The sequence below is a fragment of the Heptranchias perlo genome, chromosome 17 (assembly GCF_035084215.1).
Source record: "Heptranchias perlo isolate sHepPer1 chromosome 17, sHepPer1.hap1, whole genome shotgun sequence".
Lineage (NCBI taxonomy): Eukaryota > Metazoa > Chordata > Chondrichthyes > Hexanchiformes > Hexanchidae > Heptranchias > Heptranchias perlo.
Window position 1 is genome coordinate 25,256,185 of NC_090341.1, and position 21,485 is coordinate 25,277,669.

The 21,485-nt window shown below is 37.8% G+C and overlaps 1 protein-coding gene across 3 annotated transcripts in view; it reads right to left on the minus strand.

Annotated features, from left to right (window-relative positions):
- wnt5a (wingless-type MMTV integration site family, member 5a) overlaps positions 1–20,824 on the minus strand; it is a 32,671-nt gene extending 11,847 nt beyond the window's left edge. Inside the window, exons 1-4 of one of the 3 annotated variants that reach the window (XM_067998746.1) lie at positions 20,762–20,824; positions 9,619–9,749; positions 7,805–8,052; positions 4,931–5,223 (exon numbers count right to left, since the gene is read on the minus strand). In XM_067998746.1, the coding sequence (XP_067854847.1) occupies positions 4,931–5,223; positions 7,805–8,052; positions 9,619–9,698 (621 nt within the window). In that variant the 5' untranslated portion in view covers positions 9,699–9,749; positions 20,762–20,824. Of the gene's footprint in view, positions 1–4,930; positions 5,224–7,804; positions 8,053–9,618; positions 9,750–18,431; positions 18,629–19,837; positions 20,271–20,761 lie in introns of those variants that run through there. The other 2 variants (XM_067998745.1, XM_067998747.1) reach the window with 2 other exon arrangements.
- Between the last annotated feature and the right edge of the window lie 661 nt (positions 20,825–21,485).

Genomic DNA, 21,485 nt, shown 5'->3' on the forward strand with positions numbered 1-21,485 from the left:
AAAAAAAGCAGTGGTCCTAGTATCGACCCCTGGGGAACACCACCGAATACCTTCTTCCAGTTCAAAAAACAAGTGTTCACCACTACTCTACATTTCCTGTCACTTAGTCAATTTCGTATCCATGCTTCCACTGCCCCTTTTATTCCATGGGCTTCAATTTTGCTGACAAGCCTCTTATGTGGCACTTTATCAAACGCCTTTTGAAAGTCCATATACGCATCAATTACCTTATCAAAAAACTCAATCAAGTTAGCTAAACACAATTTGCCTTTAAAAAATTTGTGCTGGCTTTCCTTTATAAATCCACACTTGTCTAAGTGACTATTAATTCTAGTCAGGTTACTTCATGTACATTGAAATCACTCTACATTTCACATAGTTGAGATTACCAGCATGTATCATATGCAGTTTCACTCACATGCATTGTATAAAAGCTACTATTATAACCTGCTCCATCCAGTATGGATGAGATTTCTTCTATACCTGATATAAAGTTACAGCATCGATTCAACTTTGCTGCACACAAAGCCAGCACTGAATAGAGAATAAATGGATCTCAGAGAAGTTAAGACCATAATCCACTGAAGAGGTTCAGATAACCTAAACCACAAAAGCAAAACTCAAGCATTTTAGTCCTCTGAAGCAATATTAAATCTTAACTCTTACAACACCACCGCATGCTATCAAATGAGCAGGGCTGCCAACAAGTTTACTCGTAAGTAGCAAACACCTCTTGGTTTTTGATGAAATTTTCATATCAAGATTGATCTGATTGTATCTACAAAATTAATCTATAGATTAGAATATAATCTAAGCTATTCATTCGCTGCAAAAACAGCTTTCAAATGGCTTAACATCTCCATTAAAGTATTGGACAAAGGAATTTCATACAAAGCATTAATGTTAATATGCTAATATCATACAGTACAATCTCACCCCAAAAATGTTTAAAGCCCGTAAACAGTATCAACTTTACCTATAACAACCCACAATATAACTGAATATATAATAGTAAACAATTTTACAACACCAAGTTATAGTCCAGCAATTTTATTTTAAATTCACAAGCTTTCGGAGGCTTCCTCCTTCGTCAGGTGAACGATGTGTGACGAAGGAGGAAGCCTCCGAAAGCTTGTGAATTTAAAATAAAATTGCTGGACTATAACTTGGTGTTGTAAAATTGTTTACAATTGTCAACCCCAGTCCATCACCGGCATCTCCACATCATGAATATATAATAAGCATTGGCTGCTTTTAAGGAGGTACTAGAAATCACTTTGTCTGAAAGTTTCAGAGGAAGACTAAATCTTTTAAATATCCAATGTTTCAAGACAGTATTACACATTTGTGTCATTGTATTATTTAATAGAGGAGCACTTTATCACTTATTTCTAAACAGTTTTACATATTTTACATATGCTCACTTCCAGCTGTGAGCTTCGCCTTTTTTTATACATTCTTGGGATGTGGGCATCGCTGGCAAGGCATTTATTACCCATCCTTAGTTGTCCTGAGAAGGTGGTGATGGGCGGCCTTCTTGAACCACTGTAGTCCTTGTGGTGAAGGTAATCTTTGTAGGGTTTGATACAACTGAGTGGCTTGCTAGACCACTTCAAAGGGTATTTACAAGTCAAACACGTTGCTGTGGGACTGGAGGTCACATATAAGCTAGACCAGGTAAGGACAACAGCTTTCCTTCCCTAAAGGACTTTATTGAATCAATTGGGTTGTTACAACAATCCAACATCTTCATTGTCCCTTTTACTGATATCAGCATTTTATTTCCAGATTTTTCCAAACTGAATTTCAATTCTCCAACTGCTATGGTGGGATTAGAACACACGTTCTCTGGATCATTAGTCCAGGCTTCTGGATTACTAGTCCAGTAATTCCTGCAGGAGCGCATATTAGGAAACCTCGTGTATACTCTCCAAGATTTTCCATCCATAATGGACAGAAAATTGTGGAGCTTGTGTCCATAATTTCCCAATATATGCTCCTGACAGGCAAAGCTCCCTATTGGTGAGCGCAATTTTGTAAAATTGGCCCTTTATGCCTTTTTAAATTTTAAATATAATAATTTGTTCAGCATCACACCACCCAATGTAAGAAAAATCTGAGGCCTGAGAAGTTTCTATATGCTACACTGGTACAAATGGGCACAAAGATAAGAAGCTCTAATCTCTTGTCACAATGACAAGTTTCCAATCACTGACCCTACCAATACCATTAAAGTGTGGACTGGTACAAGTATAGAAAAAAAATGTGTCTATGGGTATAGTTCAAAAAACTATTATTATAACAACTCACTCAAGTAAGCCTTGGGTATTTATTAGCATTAGACCATATTTCACTACCAAGGATTATGCCCATCATTGTCAGTTTCAGGTTAGGTCTTTAGACAGCTGGCTATATACATTAGTGCACATGGAGACAAACTATAAACTATTTGGAATGGATGACAGGGAAATGTAAAAACAATTGTAATGTTCCATATGTTGAAATTTGAGCAAGTTCTACTGCTGCCAAAATCAATTAAAGTTTGTCAGCATTCAAGCAAAATCAGAACAGGTAGCTCAAGCCAGTGAAGGAGCTATGTTGCATTAAAACAATCTGTTACTGTTTAGTATTCTTTTGGTAATTGGAAATCACCAAAGTACAGAACTATATCAATTTCTATGGTCTTGGAATACACAGAACATTACTGCAGTTTTTATGGAGTGATGCACAAGTTTGTTTTTAACTTATGCCGTTGAACAGTTTCTCCTCATGCTCAAACCCCAGGTGGTACAGGGACCATCAATATGAATAGCTGAATTAGAAATCTGAATACAAGACTGTAGATAAAGTCATTAGAATAGTTATATGTACTTCATGAAATTATAAAAATCTCTGACCGAACATTGAGATTGGTATTAGTTAATCTCACACTGTCAACAATTGGGGCAGGGAAATTAAATACTTCTAGCTGAGCACATTACTTAACCCCTTCATGTTGCATTCTCAAATATGCAAGAACATTCAATAAAACAAAGCAGGAGCCCTCAACGTAGGGTGTCGAAAAACCTGAAAAGCACCGCAAATCCTTTTATTCTAAAAAAAGACTCCAGTTCCAACATATAAAAGAAAATTTCTTGAATGGAGGGTAGAATTGGGGCAGAGAAGAGGGAGCTTTATTCTACACCTGGCTGTGCTACACCTGACCTAGGACAAGTTTATGCTAACAGAGTACCAAAAAGTATACTATTCCCCAGCACCAGCATCACTTGCCTGTTGATTTAAAAAAATCAATTGTGTCGAACAAAAAAAAATTGAAAAATTCTCCCAGTTTGCATATAATTATATAGTGAATTGAGAGAACGTTTCCAGATTTATATATGCACATATACACACAAATTCTGCTGCTTCATAAATTAATATAGATAGCACTACAATAGGAGGCCAATGATGGATGCTTTATTTGAAGAATGTTTCACATGTTATGGGACATATTAAAACATATATTCAAATTTTTTAATTAAAATTTTTAGTGTAATTTTTCTCCCACTTTTTATATATTCCTCAATTGAAAAGCAAGACTATATTCTCTTTGATGTTAAAATACAGCAACTGCTTTGTGGGTAAAAGTGGCAACAAATTTGCACACCGCAAGATGCCACAAACTGAAAATGAGATGAATGGCCAGTTAATCTGATTCTAGTGGTGTTGGTTCAGGGAGAAATTTTAATCAAAAGAACAGGAGAAATCCCCGCTCTTCTCCGATTAATGCCTTGAGATCTCTTACATCCACCTGAATCTCTAGAATTGGCAAACTGGCCATGTTTAACATCTCACCTGAAGGACAGCACTTCTGACAATGTAGTATTCCTTTAATACCACAATGAAATGTCAACTCCGGAGTGGGGCTTGAACCCCTAAATTTTTTGACTTAGAGGCTACCTACTGAGTAAAAGTGATACTTCATGGCATTCTAAAATTGGTCACAAGTACTTGTGAAAAACCATATATAATTAATTGCCGTCACATCCCCACCATCCAGTGGCCCAGTTCAAACCAGCAGCTCGCTGGACTTCCATGCCTCCATGATGGTAGTATTAGACTACTAATGGTTAAACCTTTACCCATGCTATTTCCACTGAGATGAGAGACACATATGCACCAGAGCCAATCACACAGAACCCTGCTCCTTTCTGTTCAAGTAATTGAACTTGCCCACCTAAAATTCTCTTAAATATTTCTTAACTGTTCTAGTCTCCCTTGACCTTTGTAACACTTCTGCTCCTAATCCTCCAGCTTTTCCAGAGCTCAATAGTCAGTAGTGTGAACAATGAACTATGCAAATACAGACTCATGTTTCGATATTACATTCACGAGCAATAGACTACATCCCTGTACTACTTAAGCACCAAGGGCTAACATGTTTTTCAAGAATGTATAACAAAATCAAATTGATTTTAAATGCAGGAGAAGAATTTTATGTATGAAATAGGATACATAATTTGGCAGCAGTGTTTTATGAGAGATAAAACAACCAAATGAATCAGGCCTATAACTTACTCATGTCTGTGGTTTTGGAATTATTAGGCCTGATATCATGCAATATTTTTGTTCCTGGTCATATAGACTATTATATTAATGCCATATTCATTCAATTAGAATTCATAATGTGGAAACAATGGAATATGTGGTTTATCCACTCATTTGGAAGATCTTTGAAGTGCTCCCTTTACTTGGGGAATATATTGCCTATCCCACAGCTTCCCAACTGCATGTTTTCAATATACAATATAGGACCAGATTTTAGCCTTTAAAAAAAAATGCAATAAAAAAGGAAAAATTGTATTACCAAATACCTCTTCAATCTATTCCTGTGGAAGCACATTAAGTCTCTTTATCAGAAATAAACTCAAAGTATAAAAGATCAATTTACCCTTCTTCCAGCCTCGTTGTTATGCAGATTCATGAATGTCCTGGCACTATCATAAGTTCCTTTCTGATAGATCTTCTCCCTCTCCCTGGCATCCACAAACTCCTTTGCAAACCTGTAGCCATACTCTACATTATCGCCGCAGCCACCCCATAGCCAGTCACGTGGTAAATCCTTGGGCCGTGCAGCACGACTGCAGCCACATGTGGCCAGCTCCCCCTCACGACAAGCACGGCTGATAGCATGCACCACTCCAGCAGCAGAGATCCCGTAGGTGAAGGCAGTCTCTCGGCTTCCTATTGAAAAATATAAATGGCTTCAATGCAGAAGGGTAAATCAATCACACTGTGTTAAAAAAACATTCAAAATCAGTTGATAACCTAGTTCCTACGTAATATGACTATTTGAGGGAAGAACCAGAAGGCTTTCAATAGTTGGGAAGATGAAATAGTCATACATCCTACATGCTATCCAAAGAAGGGAGAAAAACCTACTCATGCCAGAGTAGCACTACACGGCTGACTCTCTCAAATACACTGTAGCACAACTCTGCAGTACATTTAAGAATATGTAAATTATTTCTAGAGTTTCAAGATCTTGAGGAATTAAAGCTAGAAAAAATGAAAAAGCAAGGAGCAATTTGCAATCTTATTCTGAAAAACCCTTTGAAAAAGTATCAAGCATAACCTATGTAGGATAGGTCTGCATCATTGTTGGTCATCTTATTCAATACTGTGCCATAATTTGAAATTCAATAGAACTTCAATAAGAGAAAAATACATAAAGGTAACTCCACTTAAGAATGGTAAATGAATATAGTGCAGTTATTACTGAAAAGAGGTTTGAAAAGGTTACTTGCCACTCGGGAGTAATAAAAGTCTAGATTAACTTTTCACTTGTCATTTTAACCAGAGGAAATAAAATTGAATAAAATATGGCTTTTGTATAGGCAAGGAGCTTGACTGTTAGTTAGAGGAGTGCTACAAGAGGCCACATAAGGATCAGATGCAGAAGAAAAGCAAAGAGACTATGAAGGATTCCAGATGGAGGAATGCAACTTGAAAGCAAGCTGATTCCTATGCTTTTCAGCTGGCCAAAGCTGGAAAGTAATTAGCCCCAGGGCAGCTTGCCAGTGGTACTACACAACAGCTAAGGCTAAAGTGGAAAGGGAAAGCAATAAAAAAGTAACATCATAAAGCATACAGAAACAGAAATAAAATGAGTCTGAGTCATTATACCAGCTCTTGCACAGGACATGAGGGATGGGCAATATTTGTTCAGATTTTTCACCAGGTCATGGTTTCAACTGGTCTGCAATTTGTAGTAAATCACAAACAGAAATGAAAGTTATTGGAATTTCCAATACTTTAAGAAACTAAATCTATGGTGTCATTGGACACTGGCCAAAAACTGGATATGTGAAATGCAACTGAAGGTGTGAAGAACACAGTCCCTGCCCATGACTAAAACTGCTGCTAAACAGTAATGTTTAATAGATTTTCAATGTGATGAGGTTAATTAGGATAAAAGTTGCCTTGAACGTAGAACTTGGTTCCAGGACAGTACTTCAATGACAAGAAGTAGAGAAGTCATGCTACTCATATCTTATAAAAGAAAGGAAGACTTGCATTTATATAGCACCTTTCATGATCTCAGGACATCCCAAAGCACTTTATAGCCAATTAAGTATTTTTTTGGAAGTATAGTCACTGTTGTAATGTAGGAAATGCGGCAGCCAATTTGCACACAGCAAGGTCCCTCAAACAGCAATATGATAATGACCAGATAATCTATTTTTTAGTGATGTTGGTTGAGGGATAAATATTGAATCAAATTATAGAATTGAGCTGGCAAACTTGAAGAGTGAATAAATGTAAAAGTTTGCATGAAAGATTCAAAAAACCCCATTTCAAACATAAGTAGTACAAATCTCTAGCTGTTTGAGCGTGGCTCTTCTCCCAAACCTGCTGAAGACCTAGCCATCATTAAACCATAATTATTTATCTTCTGTGCTGTTCCTATAAAAATAAAAATGCTCCCATCAAGATGAAAAAGACATGCAGAATCCACATGTTTGATGAAGTTAATAATGTTGAAGGGATTGGGTTTAAAAAACTAAATTAAATCCCAAAGTACAAATCCCTATTTGTTTTAGCTAGTACACGCCTTTAACCAGAAATCAACTGCCAGTTAAAACAGGCAATTCTATCCAGATTCTCCAAACATTAATAACTTACCAACAGGGAGTAGAGCTCGACACATGCATGTCCAAAGATCTCTCCTGGTGGTGAAGATGTGATTTGCAAACCACCAATGCAACAGGGGTCTTGCTGGCTACAAACTGTACTTTGCAAGTTCTGGTCTTAGAGTGACAGCACAGTGTAACTGCAGTGAGCTTTGTCACTGAATAGAACATTTTAAATTGGTTGACTATATCTACTTAATTTGTTTTACTTTAAATGCAATGACCCATTACTTGTAGTCAATGTATGCCTTTACCTGAACTGATGTAGTTTTGTTTTAGTAAAGACTTGCTGTCATTAAGATTTTTTTCTCAAACGGGACTTCAAGGATAAATGAAGAAAAATTATAGATGAGATAGGAATATAAAAATGCATCAGATACTATAATTTAAAGAGAAAAAATAGAAGCAAGAATAATAACAAGAATGGAGAGGCTTCAGGAAATTAAAGCACAAAAACAGTAAAGCAGTCTGTACAACAGGAACTGTGCGAACAAACGCACACACAAGTTGTGTCAATTTGTATATTTCTGTAGTGCAATGAGAGAAACACATACATACCTGCATAAACACACACATACACACAAAAATTACAATTCCTAAGGAGACATTGCATACTTTTGGGGGAAATGTACCTATCTGCATGACCCTGCCGAAGACAGACGTGTTATCAACAGTACTGCAATTCCACCGCCGGTGTCTGAACTGATGTTGACATTCCTTGATGCCAGTTTTAGCACCCTCTCCAATATACTGCATGTGATCCCGGTACAACTGGCAAAGCTTCTTCTGTCCTTGAGAAAGCCCAGCCAGCTGGCTACACAAAGGCTGGGCTCCTATAATGTACACCTCTGGTATTTGAATGGGATTCATGGCTAAAGACCTGAAGTAGGAAAAAACAAAAGTTCAGCAAAGATGGCATCTCCATTCATAGTCATTTCAATAGGCTGTAATCTATAGGAAATCCTCTAAGCATTTTATGAATTTGGCCAGGGAGAAAAAGAATAGGCCAAAAATATACTGAATCTATGAGGCACTGTCTACAAGGGAGAGGTAGTAAATGGCGAAGACAAAGCACTAAAATCATTCAGCACATGAACTTGTAGTGTTACCTACAGCAAGAAAGTCTGTGTCAAAATTGAGTCAGTTAAAGTACACATCAACTCTCAAATGTTCAGAAAAGTTTAATTAAACATTTTACCATTTGAAAAAGTTATTTTTTAAATAATTAAAACATGTTGATTAATCATTTTAATTCTGCAAATATCCTTGCTTATATCCATTCCAGTATGAAAACAACAGTTATAATATTCAAAAACTAGATATAGTGCAGAAGTGGAAAGCATTAATTAATACCGAAAAGGTCGGAGCACTTATTTTTACGGTTCAGGTTGAATTACAGTACTTAGAGCTCCATTAAATCGACTAAAATCGGGTATATTTATGATTGTATTTTAAGTTGCGTTTACAATAAGGGTGCGATTACTTTTGAGAATACTGTGTGAATGTGTGTAAAAACACGACAAATTTATTGAAACGTGGCTGTAGAAACCCCATCGCTCTCTAGTGTTTGTAACTGGTGTTGGGCTGGAAAACTGCCGTTTATGCAGCCAGTCATTCTTGTACCAGTATTTCGATCTAACACTGTCATTTAACATTGTCAAGTTATGTGCAACATAAATAACCCTATCGTAATACTTCACGCGATTCAGATGTATCAGCTCTTAATGAAAATGCTACAAGTCGGGTACGAACTGTATTAAGTATTAAAGATATGTGCAGTACCAATCGGTAACTGGTCAATGCTGTACTTATCTTGACAAGCATAGGCGTAAGGAAGGAGGTGGTGAAACTCAATAGAAATAGAATGACTATCCCAGCACGGGTTTCCCAAAACCCTACCTTACACGTACAGCTGAGGGGTATAATGCTTCTTTTGTTCAAGAGGAATTCAGTTCCCTAATGTGGCAGCATTCCTTAAAAAAAGACACCAATAGGAAGATTCATCTATACAAGGGAAGTCCTACATTCTGCCAATTGCTTTGAAGTCACCTAAACCATCATTCTCGATATTAGGACATCCCAATAATGGAACGGGTCCGCCAACTTGCATAAAGCATTGTTGCCGCAACATCCGTTTTACAGCGGTCGATCCGATTTCCAAATTCTCCCATCTCTGGATGGAGTACTTTGGGGGAAATGGACCATGGAATTCGGCAATTTTAGGTATATACTCAGGAAACGAATATTGGTTGCTAGTTAAAATCCACTGAAAGGAAAACTATACGCAGACAAGTATACTCGAACCGACTTTGTACTGGGATGATGTCGACATGCGTATACATCTATAAGATCATAGTGTTTGAACTGTTTTGCCCCTTATTGATTAAACTCAGTCACCGATGACGTTTATAATGAACGCATATTAGATTTTAAAAAGTAGACTCACCACCACGAGCTTGCCTCTACTAGGACCTGTTTGCAGCCCGATAAGAGAGTGGCAGTAACCAGCAGGTACCTCCAGGCCATGGCACTTTTCAAAGCTGAGTAAACCGCTCCTTGCACTGTCTCGCCTCCACTCTGCACAACACAAATCATAACTCATGCACATCAAGGAAGCCAGAGAGGATAGACAAAAGTTCACAAGAATTGTGCCTAGTAATACAATAATGCTAACAAGAACCATTAGGTGAAAAGGTGGCTCCTTGAGCTCAAGGACCATCTCTAATCTCCTATTGGCTGACCAACAATTACACTGATTCACACACATCTGGTATAATTTACCAGATGTGTGTGAATCACTGTAATTGGCGGACAATTACAGTCCAGGCAAGATAGTATTAAAAAAAAGACCATTTGGTCATAAAGTTGCTGTTACGCCTCAGTGAGGCAAACATGGGCACAATATTATGTACAGAAACAAAGATTAATATATGACGTGATTTACAGTTCATCTACTTGGGATAAGTACCGGCAGTAACATCAGTATAGCTTGATTCTTAATAAATAATAGTTAGGCAAGCCACGTTCAGTAACTCCTGAGAGTCAATGTCATTTTTAAAAGTCTACATAAATGAACATTTCACGCCTTTAAACATCCTCTGCCGTGTTTGTGAAGACTGAATATATCGAAGAGATTATATACGGGTTTGTTTTTGATAGTTTTGAAATATAGCCAAAGTAACCAAACGAAAAGGGAGCAGTCTCCATAATTATTCTCAAAGGAGGTGATAATTTAAGTGTAAATATTTGCCAAGAGGTGGTAACTCCAGATTTGGGTTTGGAGTATAAAAACTCAAGAGATGATTATCGGAAGGAATGTGTCCATATATTGAGGCGGGATTCTTCAAAACACCCTGAATCATTCTAATCTTCGCGAAGAATGATCGTGCAATTAATTTCGCGTGTAGTGTGCTCCAATCGTTCGTTTTACATCTTAGTCGTGACATTGATCGCTATGAGAACTGGTCCAAAATTAGGTGAGAACCCGAGTCTCCAGACAAAATATACAAGTGATTCCTTTTTAAAAACAAGTTTATATTCACAAAGGCCGAAACCATTAGCCCGTTTTTGTACACGAAACAGGGCTACTAGAAGAAAACAGCTGCTTGATTTTATAACAGGAGATTACATAGCTGTATCTTAACAGGTCAGCTATTTGTAAAAACGATTTTGTTTTTAGCTATTTAGTATAGTAGTTGTGTCGTTCTTTAAATCTATATGGACTAATTCATTAATATTTCCACCCCCTCCTGGTTAAGAATGCCGCCTCTATTTAAAATTTCAAAACGAGTTCAGATAGTCAATTTAAGAATCTCTTAAGATTATTTTGGAAGGGCAAAGGTTGACGAATTACACACGAAATACTGTAGAGCTTTAAGTCCATTTATGCACACAGCTTTATCTAACTAAGTAGGATCGAAGTCTTGAATTCATGGCTCAACTGGCTGCAGGATATTTCCCTCGGGAAGAAACACTTCACTAACAGGTGCCAACTACTTAGAAAACCTTAAAACATTTTCCCGAACGATTTAAAATAAATAAAATATAGGAAAGGCCGGCCAGCATCACTTTCTGTCTAGATAAGATTTATGTATAAAAAAACCGAATTCGTCTATGGTGATGCGACGTCGCGTTAAACTGCAGCAATGGAGATACTGAAAGCAGGTTATACAAAGTAAGATAGCAAGTAATTTTATTAACTTTCTAAGGTGCACACACGTCACGTCCTAAAGAAATCCCTGCGATGGACGCGGAGAATGCAGGTAATTGAGAACACGTCGAACTAAAAGACATCCTAGAGATCATATTGCTGCCTTTGTAATGAAATGATCCGTGGCAATGTTCTGATTCGTGGCATAAAACGAAGGCATAAAATGAAGTCTCAAATTCAACTCCTTTACCTACAGACTCACAACTAGCTTTTAGACTTGTGTACAAATATTAGGGTTCTGTATTGGAATAACGTATACACTTTCTGAAATACAATCTGCTGAGCCTCACACACAAAAATAACTTATTTTAACAAACCCAAAATTTACCAGTTGAATATAATATAAATCAATTCAATATCCACTACAGCTAGACCAGGCGATTACAATCCAAGGCAAGCACCGTATCGATCCAAAACACAAACGTTACTTTGAGCGCAATTCTCTAAAAGACCTTTTATATTTGGCAACGTTAGAACAAATTAATTTTATTGACAAAGTACTCACCCAAAATATATTTAGTTAGTACGAACTTAAGCCAAAACTTGAAGGGGTTTGGTTTGTTTTATAATTAGTTTATTCCCTGCACTTTGTCGACCCCGAGTTAACTGTCAAAGTATGAAATTTCCAAAGTATTTTATTTTCTACAAAGCCATATAAATACTTCCGTCACCAATTTTTAATCAAATCCGACCATAGAAACATCTGTTCTTTATGTTACCAAGCTGCAGTGTATATAACTTTTTTTTTAAAATCCTAAATAGAACAGGACCGCGCCCATAAATTAAAGACCATTTCAATTTCCAGCCTAGCTGGGTTCCTGTTTCCAATTTCAGACTCGAAGTTCTATATAAGTTGCACTACTCCTCTTGCTGGTTTCTATTTGTAAAGCATGATATCAAATTATCAGAAATAAGTTTTCATCAACAATTTACATATTCTAAATGTTTCCGTTCAGTCCTTTGATATTGACCATCCCATTCCATTTTTGGCAGGCGATAGGAGAACAACGTTTTGTAATTCTTCCCATCTTAGGACTGTACACAATCAAATAAGTTTTGCAAGCTCATTAAAATCTAAAGAAACAGGCTTTCTTGAATATCAGGATGACATTTTAAATGTTTTGGTTTCAACTAAAATAATCTTACTAAACAATCAAAAGCACAAAAAGAACAGTGAAGTGCGATCCACTTGCAATGTAAAACATTTAGATTGATTGCCAGAATTGTGCTTGTGGATATGATTGCATTGTTCAACATGTTGTACTTCTGGCGTGAAAATATATGAGAACTTACTGCCAACCGACCAATATAGGAATAATGCTGAACATTCAATAAAAATGTGACAGTGCGATATTGCGCAACTGCATCAAAAAGGAGCCGGTCAACTGGGAAGAAAACTAATGTTACGTTTCTATTAAGCTACAACATGAACACAAAGTCGTCGTTTTCAGATTAAAAGTTTCTAATATCCATTTTTCTCATGACATGTAATAGATACCTGCACGTTATTATAGGATTTTGAGTAATGGATTTGGTTGCATTCATCTCGGCCATTTATTAACATACATGATTCTCTTAGCATATAAACGGGAAATATAGCTTGTAAATTTTCATAAACTTAACACGCAACAGTATTTTGCCAATAGATTCGTTTTCATTCTTCCAACGGTTAATAATTAACCTCCCATTTTTTAAATCTACCCTCACGTGGTACAATATTGAATATTGAAGTATTGTACTAGTGCCTCTCCTCATGACATGGACTCCCAGTTGCAGGCATCTCCTACAAACATGAAACACCCACCCTGCAATCAGTCTTTGGTCAACCCAAGAAGAATGCTGTATGGAAGAGATAATGTTACCATCTGTAAAAGGGAACAGTCCACGGATTAAAAAGGTAACGTTATGCCTCATATCCCTTTAAAATATGATCTGGTTTGAGTCAGTCTGAAAATAAATGTGTTGGGAAGCGTTGCAGCAAATAGGTCAGATGTTCTCAACAGGTAAACTTACTAAATACAGAAATAGTTATTTAAATATGAAGAGTACGTATTTTATTACCTCCACTTACATGAAGTGTTTGTTACAATCCCATTTTCGGGCAACTCGTTCGGATCAAAAAGCAATCTAGTGTGTCGAAAAAGATTAACCTACTCTACGAACCACACTTGTGTAAATATCTCTAACCGTTTTGAGTGTATCAGCTCACATCATATTCCCCTCCAAGGTAAATCTGAAGACGATCGTTTGCGCCCAAAATTCCTTGGAACTTCCCCACCCACTTTTCAGATACCATTTGAAGGCCATTGAAACGTCTGCTACAACGCAAGACCTGGTTGCTTGCTTGTAAGAGGCAAGTGTTCGTGTCCTCCTCTGTGCAAAAATAAAATGCACATCGAAAGGTTAAAAAACTGTCATCGTTTTTTCTTACGTAACCTTCACTTATCGGCCATATTCACTAATGAGAATATAATTAATTATCATTACTTCAAACTGCTGAAACTGAAGTATGATGTGGAGATGCTGGTGATGGACTGGGGTTGACAACTGTAAACAATTTTACAACACCAAGTTATAGTCCAACAAATTTATTTTAAATTTTAAACTGAAGTAATGCATTTTATATAGGTGTTAAAATAAAGTATTGGATCAATAATTAAAAAGTTTATTCAAAGTCAATTCTAGGAGATAGCAATTTTCATAGAAACTAATATACTGTAAACGAGTTTGAACCAAAAGGCATGTTATAGGATATTTAGAAGGGATTAGATAACAAGATGTAAAACATTTAATCAGCTAGTACTAAACAAGATGAAAACAGAAAGTTAAACTTTGCTAATCTTGAGCGGATCATTGTTTTAATGAACGAATTACATGTTTCAATATGTCCACATGCCATAAACTACCATCGATCTGTAGTTACAAGTTGATTACAATAAAGCTTCAAACGCTAGCTCTGGCTTCTATTATTATAAAGATAATTAAAAGTTCTCGAAATAAATTTCGAAACCAAGTGTGAACCTTAAACCAAAAGCTTATGATTGCACCAAACCAATGGATATATCCAAGTCAATGTAAATCCAGTTTTGGTTGCCACATGAAAACTCCTTTTAAGCAAGTCAGTTTGGGCACAGTAGTGAAAATAAAGCAAACGGCGTGATAACACCGATATACTGTTAAAGTTATTATATGATACATTACAAACTATATACAGTAATGTTTAAAGTCCATTTTTAAAGCAAACAGTATCCGCCTCCGATCACAATGACGAAGACCAATTTAATCATTTGAAACGTTAAGATTAAAATTGGTCCAATGCTGTTGAGGGAAGGTTTTTACTTTGCGGCTTCTGTACGTACAATTGTCTTGAGAAGATATCTGCGAATAGCAGAATACTTTGAGAGCTGCTTTCAAAAAACTAACTCGCCCTTAAGAGAATTAAGAAACTTGTTTAGTGGGCAAATAGGCCTTATGGTTAAAAAAAATAAACAAAAATAGAAACAAGAATGAAGCATGAAATTAAACATTTCCCACACCTGGCCGTAGACAGTTTACGGTAACGGAGGTTGTAAATAGTAATATAAAAGATGTGGAGAAGGAAATCCAATTTCGTCCTTAATTTTGTAGTGAGCGATATGGTTCACGTCAAATTCCAGTCTTTAGACCGATAGATAAAATAAAATGTCCTTTAGGCTCTGTACTGCTTTTTCATGTTTTATCACTGAAATATTCAGACTGCAATCTGATACACTAACAGATGATAGGATTGTGTGGAGTCAAGCGTCCTTCTATGGTTGTTTGATGATAATCAATGCTAGATAAGTGCACTACCGCTAGTAGTCACAATATTTGTTTATATAAAAAGTACTAAGTGCACTTAGTACATGTTAGGGTAGCATCAACAAGTTATGTAAATATCTTCCTAAGCAGAAATATTTAAACAGGAAACAGTTTCAATCACATGGGCTGGGTGGAGGTTGCAGAACACATTTCAATATACTTCCAAAACCCGGATTTCCAAATTAGTACCATTGACAGAGGGAAGTGAGATTAATGATCGACTGTAAGACATCGAACTAATAATTATTTACACCTACATGTGTTGATCATTATTGCCTTACTGTCACCAGTTTCATTAGGGAATAAGAACCACTTATTTCTACAAGCGAACGGACTATCATTGAGTTTACTGCACAGAGGAGGCCATTCGAGCCACCTTGTTGTGCCGCTGCTACTGTTCAATTGGAGTCATCCCACTGACCTTTCTACCATCCTTTTATATTCTTAGAATGCAAATAATAAATATCAGTTCTTCACTGCACCAAGCTAAAGATGCCCTTTTAGAGGCGGAGAAATGGAGAGGGGGGAGGAGATGACAGACAGCGTGCCAGACATCTTTACCAAGCTTGCCCCTGTCCAGTGCCCAAACATGATAGAGCACAGAGCAGCTTCACCTTATATCCGTATCCCGACATCAATCACCAAAATGTCGCGGCCTGTTCATTTATCACTAAACTTGTCTCCAGATACACTTACTTATTTGAAAATTCCAATGTCCAAAGCCAAATTGAAAAGCAACATCAAAACCATTGTCTATGTACACAAGGTACCGTTACGGGCAAACTAGAGACGCTCAGCTGTAAGTTTAATGCGGTCTGCACCCAATGACCACTTTGTACAGTACGGTCAGAGAGCTGCACTGCATCTCGCAGAAAGTGGATGAGGTTTGTTTACAATTCAAACTTTATTTCCGCAATACGTTTATACGGTAACGATCAAAATAAGAGACGTGAATTTATTTAGGGTTTTTATACAGAAGGTTTTCAACTGCATAAATACTGCAGAGTATTTACATTTTTTACAGCTGTTTTCTTTCATTATTTCGCAGTTTTGAAATCGATGATTATTTTAAAATCACAACGGCAAAAGGAAATTGGCAAAATAAGGGTTACATTGGAGAAAGGAGCGAAGATTTGAAATCATAACACTCAATAGTCGTACAGGATTTGTATTCGACCTAAACACTCGATCTATTTAATATGTTAAACGAATGCAGGGGACTTAACCCCCAATTAATTAGAAATGGGTGGTGTAAAAATTGAAACTTAGTTTGGAATTTGAGTTCCTCCTCCCCCCAAAACTTCTCGTCAATGTGGCAAAGGCCGCATTTTCAAACCCAGCTCGGGGCTGGGTTTCCAAAGGTCCCATGTTCAACACTTGGGGGCTCCATTTCCCCTTGAAAGACATAGTGTGAAGGAGCCAGCGCTCCCCCGAAAACAAAGCATCCCAAAGCCGAAGGACACTGCTCACTTCCCGGTTGTGTGACTCCGGAATAGTTTCCACTTTTATTTCACCAACATTAATTGAACCTGTTCAACAGTCTTCGCCAAAACGGTGAATTAAACGCAATTGCTGCACTTTCATAAAATAACTATTTTCAAATTCAGCTTCATTTTTAATGTTGGGGAGTAGATTGCATTGGTTCAAATTGTAATATCACACGGCTAAAACTGAGATACGGGTTTTTAAACCTATCAGTAACTGCTACAGTTTACTTGTTACATTGCATTCTTTCATTAGTACAATGTAGTTTTCCGTTTGAACATAACGAACTCTAATCCTTTTAATCTGTATTTTAGAAAGACCTTCCCTTGCAAAGTTTTAAATGCATTTTGAGCCAAAACATTTATCGCAATGTCAATGGCATAGTCACTTTGATCAGTCAAAACTTAAATAAAAACAGTTAAAGAGCCCGGAGTAGTTAGTGGGGCGTGATGCCTTCTCATTGATCAGAGTATAACTCTACCCAAAAAATAAACAAGTCCCAAGTATTGTTACAGGACGGGACAATAATCTTTATTAAGATTATTATGCAAAGCTATTGAACTTTGGAAGCAGCCATTGGCTAACAGGATACACAGAACTGATCAATCCTAAATTTGCGCTTTAAAACATCTTTTTGGGAGAAATTAGTTTCAACTATTAAATTTCTACCAAAAAAAACAAATCTTACCCCTTTTTGGCGCTTCACTTGCGCTTTGGTTTCCATTTTATCAAGTTGGAGGGGGGAAAAAGACAAGATAGCCACAGCTACTAACCCAAATCCCAAAGACAGGGAGCTTATCGTCTCCACTAACATTTACTCTCCCTCCCTCTTCCAACAGCCTACCATCTCTAGTATTATACGCCATAACACACAACTTATTGCCCCTACTGACATTCACCCTCTTCCGACGGCAAGCATCTAGTTCTCCCTGCTCTTACCTCTCTCCCCTCCCCCCCCCCCCCGATCCTGGTGCCCCTTTCTCTTTGAGGGATTCCGAATCACCAGCCAATTATAGCACGTTATTCCTACTAACATTATACTTCTGCCCACAACAGATAGCCTATTGCTTCCACTGACATCCATACCCCTCCTTCAACAGTAACAGCAACTTACCATTTCAGGGACTCGGAATCACCATTCGGTTATACACTGCTCCTGTTAACAAGTCGCCTTCTTTCTTCCCCAAGGGCAAGCAACTCGCTGCTTCTTTTGATACTTACCAGCTCTACCAACCCCCCTCCCTCCCCCCGTTAATGCCTGCACCCCTTTGATTTTAGAGATGTAGAGGTTTGTACACGTACAACCCCGTTAAAAGTGAATCGGCCAATTTAACAATTCAAGGATATAGTCTGAAATAATGCAAGGCTTTTTACTTTAAAACTCGTCCCCGCCTCTGTAAATAAAGCAAGGGGGAGGGCGAGAGACAAACATCCTCAATGTTCTAAAACCAGAAAGTCTGAATTGTTCTGGAATTATTGTTGCCCTTTTCATAGTGCGAATTTTCAATTCGGTCAAACCCTTCATTCTGCTTCGTTCAATCTTTTGATTCCGCAGTCAGTATTTAGACATAATGGTGGTAGTTTTCCGATGAAGATGGAATTCGAGCCACGCGATGCATGCAAACTAAGAAAATATTGCATTTTACATTTGCATTCTTCTCTAAATTGCTATGCTTTCGCTTAGTCTTTCGAATATAGTTTGCGCGGCAGTGAGAATCTATTACCTTCAAATACACCAATTTAACTTTTATTTTCACTCTCGAAGTTTGATGGCGCTCGAAAATCCGGGCCTTGCGTTTACCAACCTCACCGAACTTTTTTTATACCGTAGCTTTTGAACAGATACATTTTATTTGCCATCCCTTGGCGAACCCAGAATCACAATCTTTCAGAAGTCCTCCCTGCCCGGGTCAGTTGGGGTTAACAAGCCTTCAGCTCACTGGTCATCTGAGACTAGTAGACGGCTCTATTTTCTTTGGCACTTAATTAAAATCGAGAATTTAACAGGTTGTAAATCAAATCATATTCGTTCTAGTCACGGATTACGGCAGAAGTGTACACGTTCAAGAACTAGGAATCATTACAAGCTAGCAGCGCAACATATTTCCTGTAGTTGCATTTTTCTACATTCTCGAAGCGTCATTCCACCAAACTGACACGGTAGCTTAAATGTGGTTTAAAATGCATCACTTTGATTTCAACGTGGTATCTAATGGGAAATTAAAACTTTTGATTGCATTAGGTTCGCGTTGATCGCGTACAATACATTGTCGTTAAAATGTTAATTGTAAGATTTTAAAATAGTCATTGAGCTGCTTTTTGGCTTTTCAGCTTGAATTATGCATGCTTAAAAAGATTAACATTCGAGATTTTTGGAGTGAAGGCATCTCCACTAGATGGGGCTACACACCACTTTGAAACGCATAGTTAGGTTACTACCACACGGATTTAAAATTATATTTGTAACATTTAAAATATTTGAAATGTAATTAAGCACATACTCTGGGTTTCACGTCATTAAACAAGTACTGTACATTCAAAAAGAGAAGAATGCAACATTTACACGCTGCGAAGAAAGCAATACCTGAGCTACCATTTGACACACTATGCATGTTTATCCAAGTCGAAACTAGTTCTAATATGTACTGGACTCCAGTCATTTAATTGCTATTGTATCCTATCGTATAAAAGTACGCTTATATAGTTAAAAGGAAAATGAAGAATCCTTGCATCCCTTGAGATGGTGTTAGTGAACGCTACAAAGTTATAGCAAGCTTTCTCAGACGGCGTATCAGTCGTAATCTGCCAGTGTGCCAGTTATAAAAGCCACTTTGTGTCAGTAGTAAGCTCTTCAATTTTTATACAATCCTGAAGCAAGAAGCAAGGTTCCCGACTGAACTTATAGTCAACACACACCCAGACAGGCACACACACGCTTGTAGAGCCTAACGTTAGTTTACGACCATATCCGATTTTAGAAATGGTCACTATTCACACAGCTACCACACGCTTATACAAAAGATTGCGCAGAGTATACTTGCAGAGTCCCTTTATAAAGGAACAATAACAAAATGTACATCTCCGCTTAAAAGGAGCCACAAACGATGCTGCAGTCTCATTGCAGACCTACCCCCATATTTCTTTGGCAAAGCGGTCACCAAGTAATCCAAGATTACAGTATCAAGCAGGTAATTCCTCTGCGGTGATCTTGTGCTTAACGTCTTGATCCCCACCATCAAAGCATGAAACGGGTTAAGCACGAGATGTCCTTGGAGTAAGGGCTCCTAGGATCAGCACGATGAAAATTGGCTTTCAGATCGAATTATTTAAAGCCAGATCAATGAATTAATCGTCTCAACCGTATTGCCCTTTAAACTGATCCAAGCGGAGAATAACGCCACTATTTCTCTTCCAAGGAATGAAGGCTATTTACAACAATGTCCATCTGCAATAGAAATAATTAGTGCTCCTAACAAACTGTGGGCGTGATGTGCGGAAACACTTTGGAAGAAATAAAATATTCAGGAACAAAATGCCTTTGGCCAGATCGTCAGCAATAAACTTCTAGTCCCCCCCCCCACCCCCCCACGCTTCTGATCTCCGTTGGCACAGGTTTCAATAGGCAAGCTTCGGGAAAGTTTCCTTTTTCAAGTCCAAATAAAGTTTTTGCTCGAACTTTGATTGGGATTTTGCAGCCCTAATTTCCACAGTCTTCTGAGCTTTTAGAAAACCGAATTCGCTGGTAGCAAAGTGTCTTGCAAACATGGTTCAAAAGTCCTTTCTGACATTCTGAGGCTGTGGTCAGAAGCCTATGCTTAAGAGTTTGGAGATTTCCCCCCTGATTGCAGCCGCTAAGTATTTCCTGAGCTCCACTCTGCGGCTCACCCTTCAGATTTGCACCAGGAACCCCAAGCCCTTCACATACAATCCACTCGCGTCTGCAGCAAGAACAGCCTAGAAACACAGCTCAAGCGAGGCAGTGCGATTCGGAGAGGGTCATTATCCACAACAGCCTTCCTTCTCACTTCTAGTCGCTTCGGTCCCTCGGTCTCACCTGTCCGCTGTGATTCTTACTCTGGCTCTTCTCCTAAACTCGAAGCTTTGACTCCTCCCGCGGGCAACCGAATCTGCAACTCGCGCATGCGCTAATCACTCTCTGACCCAACTTTGGGCAGACCTACATTTAAAGCTGGATGTCTCCCCCCCGCAAAAAAAGCATCAAAAAATTTTGCAACGGATGTTTACCGAAGAGCAGCCAGCGATTATCAATTATTTTGCATTTCAAATAAAATTATAAGCTACTTAAAAGTGAACAATGAAAATCGCAACGATGCTGAATGGAGCTTAAATTTTCACTCAATTACAATAAGGTGTAAACTATGAAAATATAATTAGAGTGTTTATTACGAATTGGCATGAGGAGGAATGTGTGTAATTGCTGATTTAAAAAAAAATCATGCAACCATCGGTTTATATTTCTGGTAAAATACAGTAGAAAGAAAACCCATTACAATGGAAATCCATAGGCAATGCACGTAGAAGCAATGGGAGAATATGAAAATGCACTTTAGATTAGAGGTGTGCAAGTTTTTGTCTTGCTGCATAGGTGTGTAACATGGAGCTTGGGGATATATATAAAGTTTACATCCGTTATTTTGCATGTGTATAAAGTTGCGGATAGTAAGAGATACTGGTGAACTGATTCGGATTTATCCACCAATAAGGCAACTGCGTTAACAAAGATCCGTTTCCAAATCTCCATGTGCACAAAATTCGAA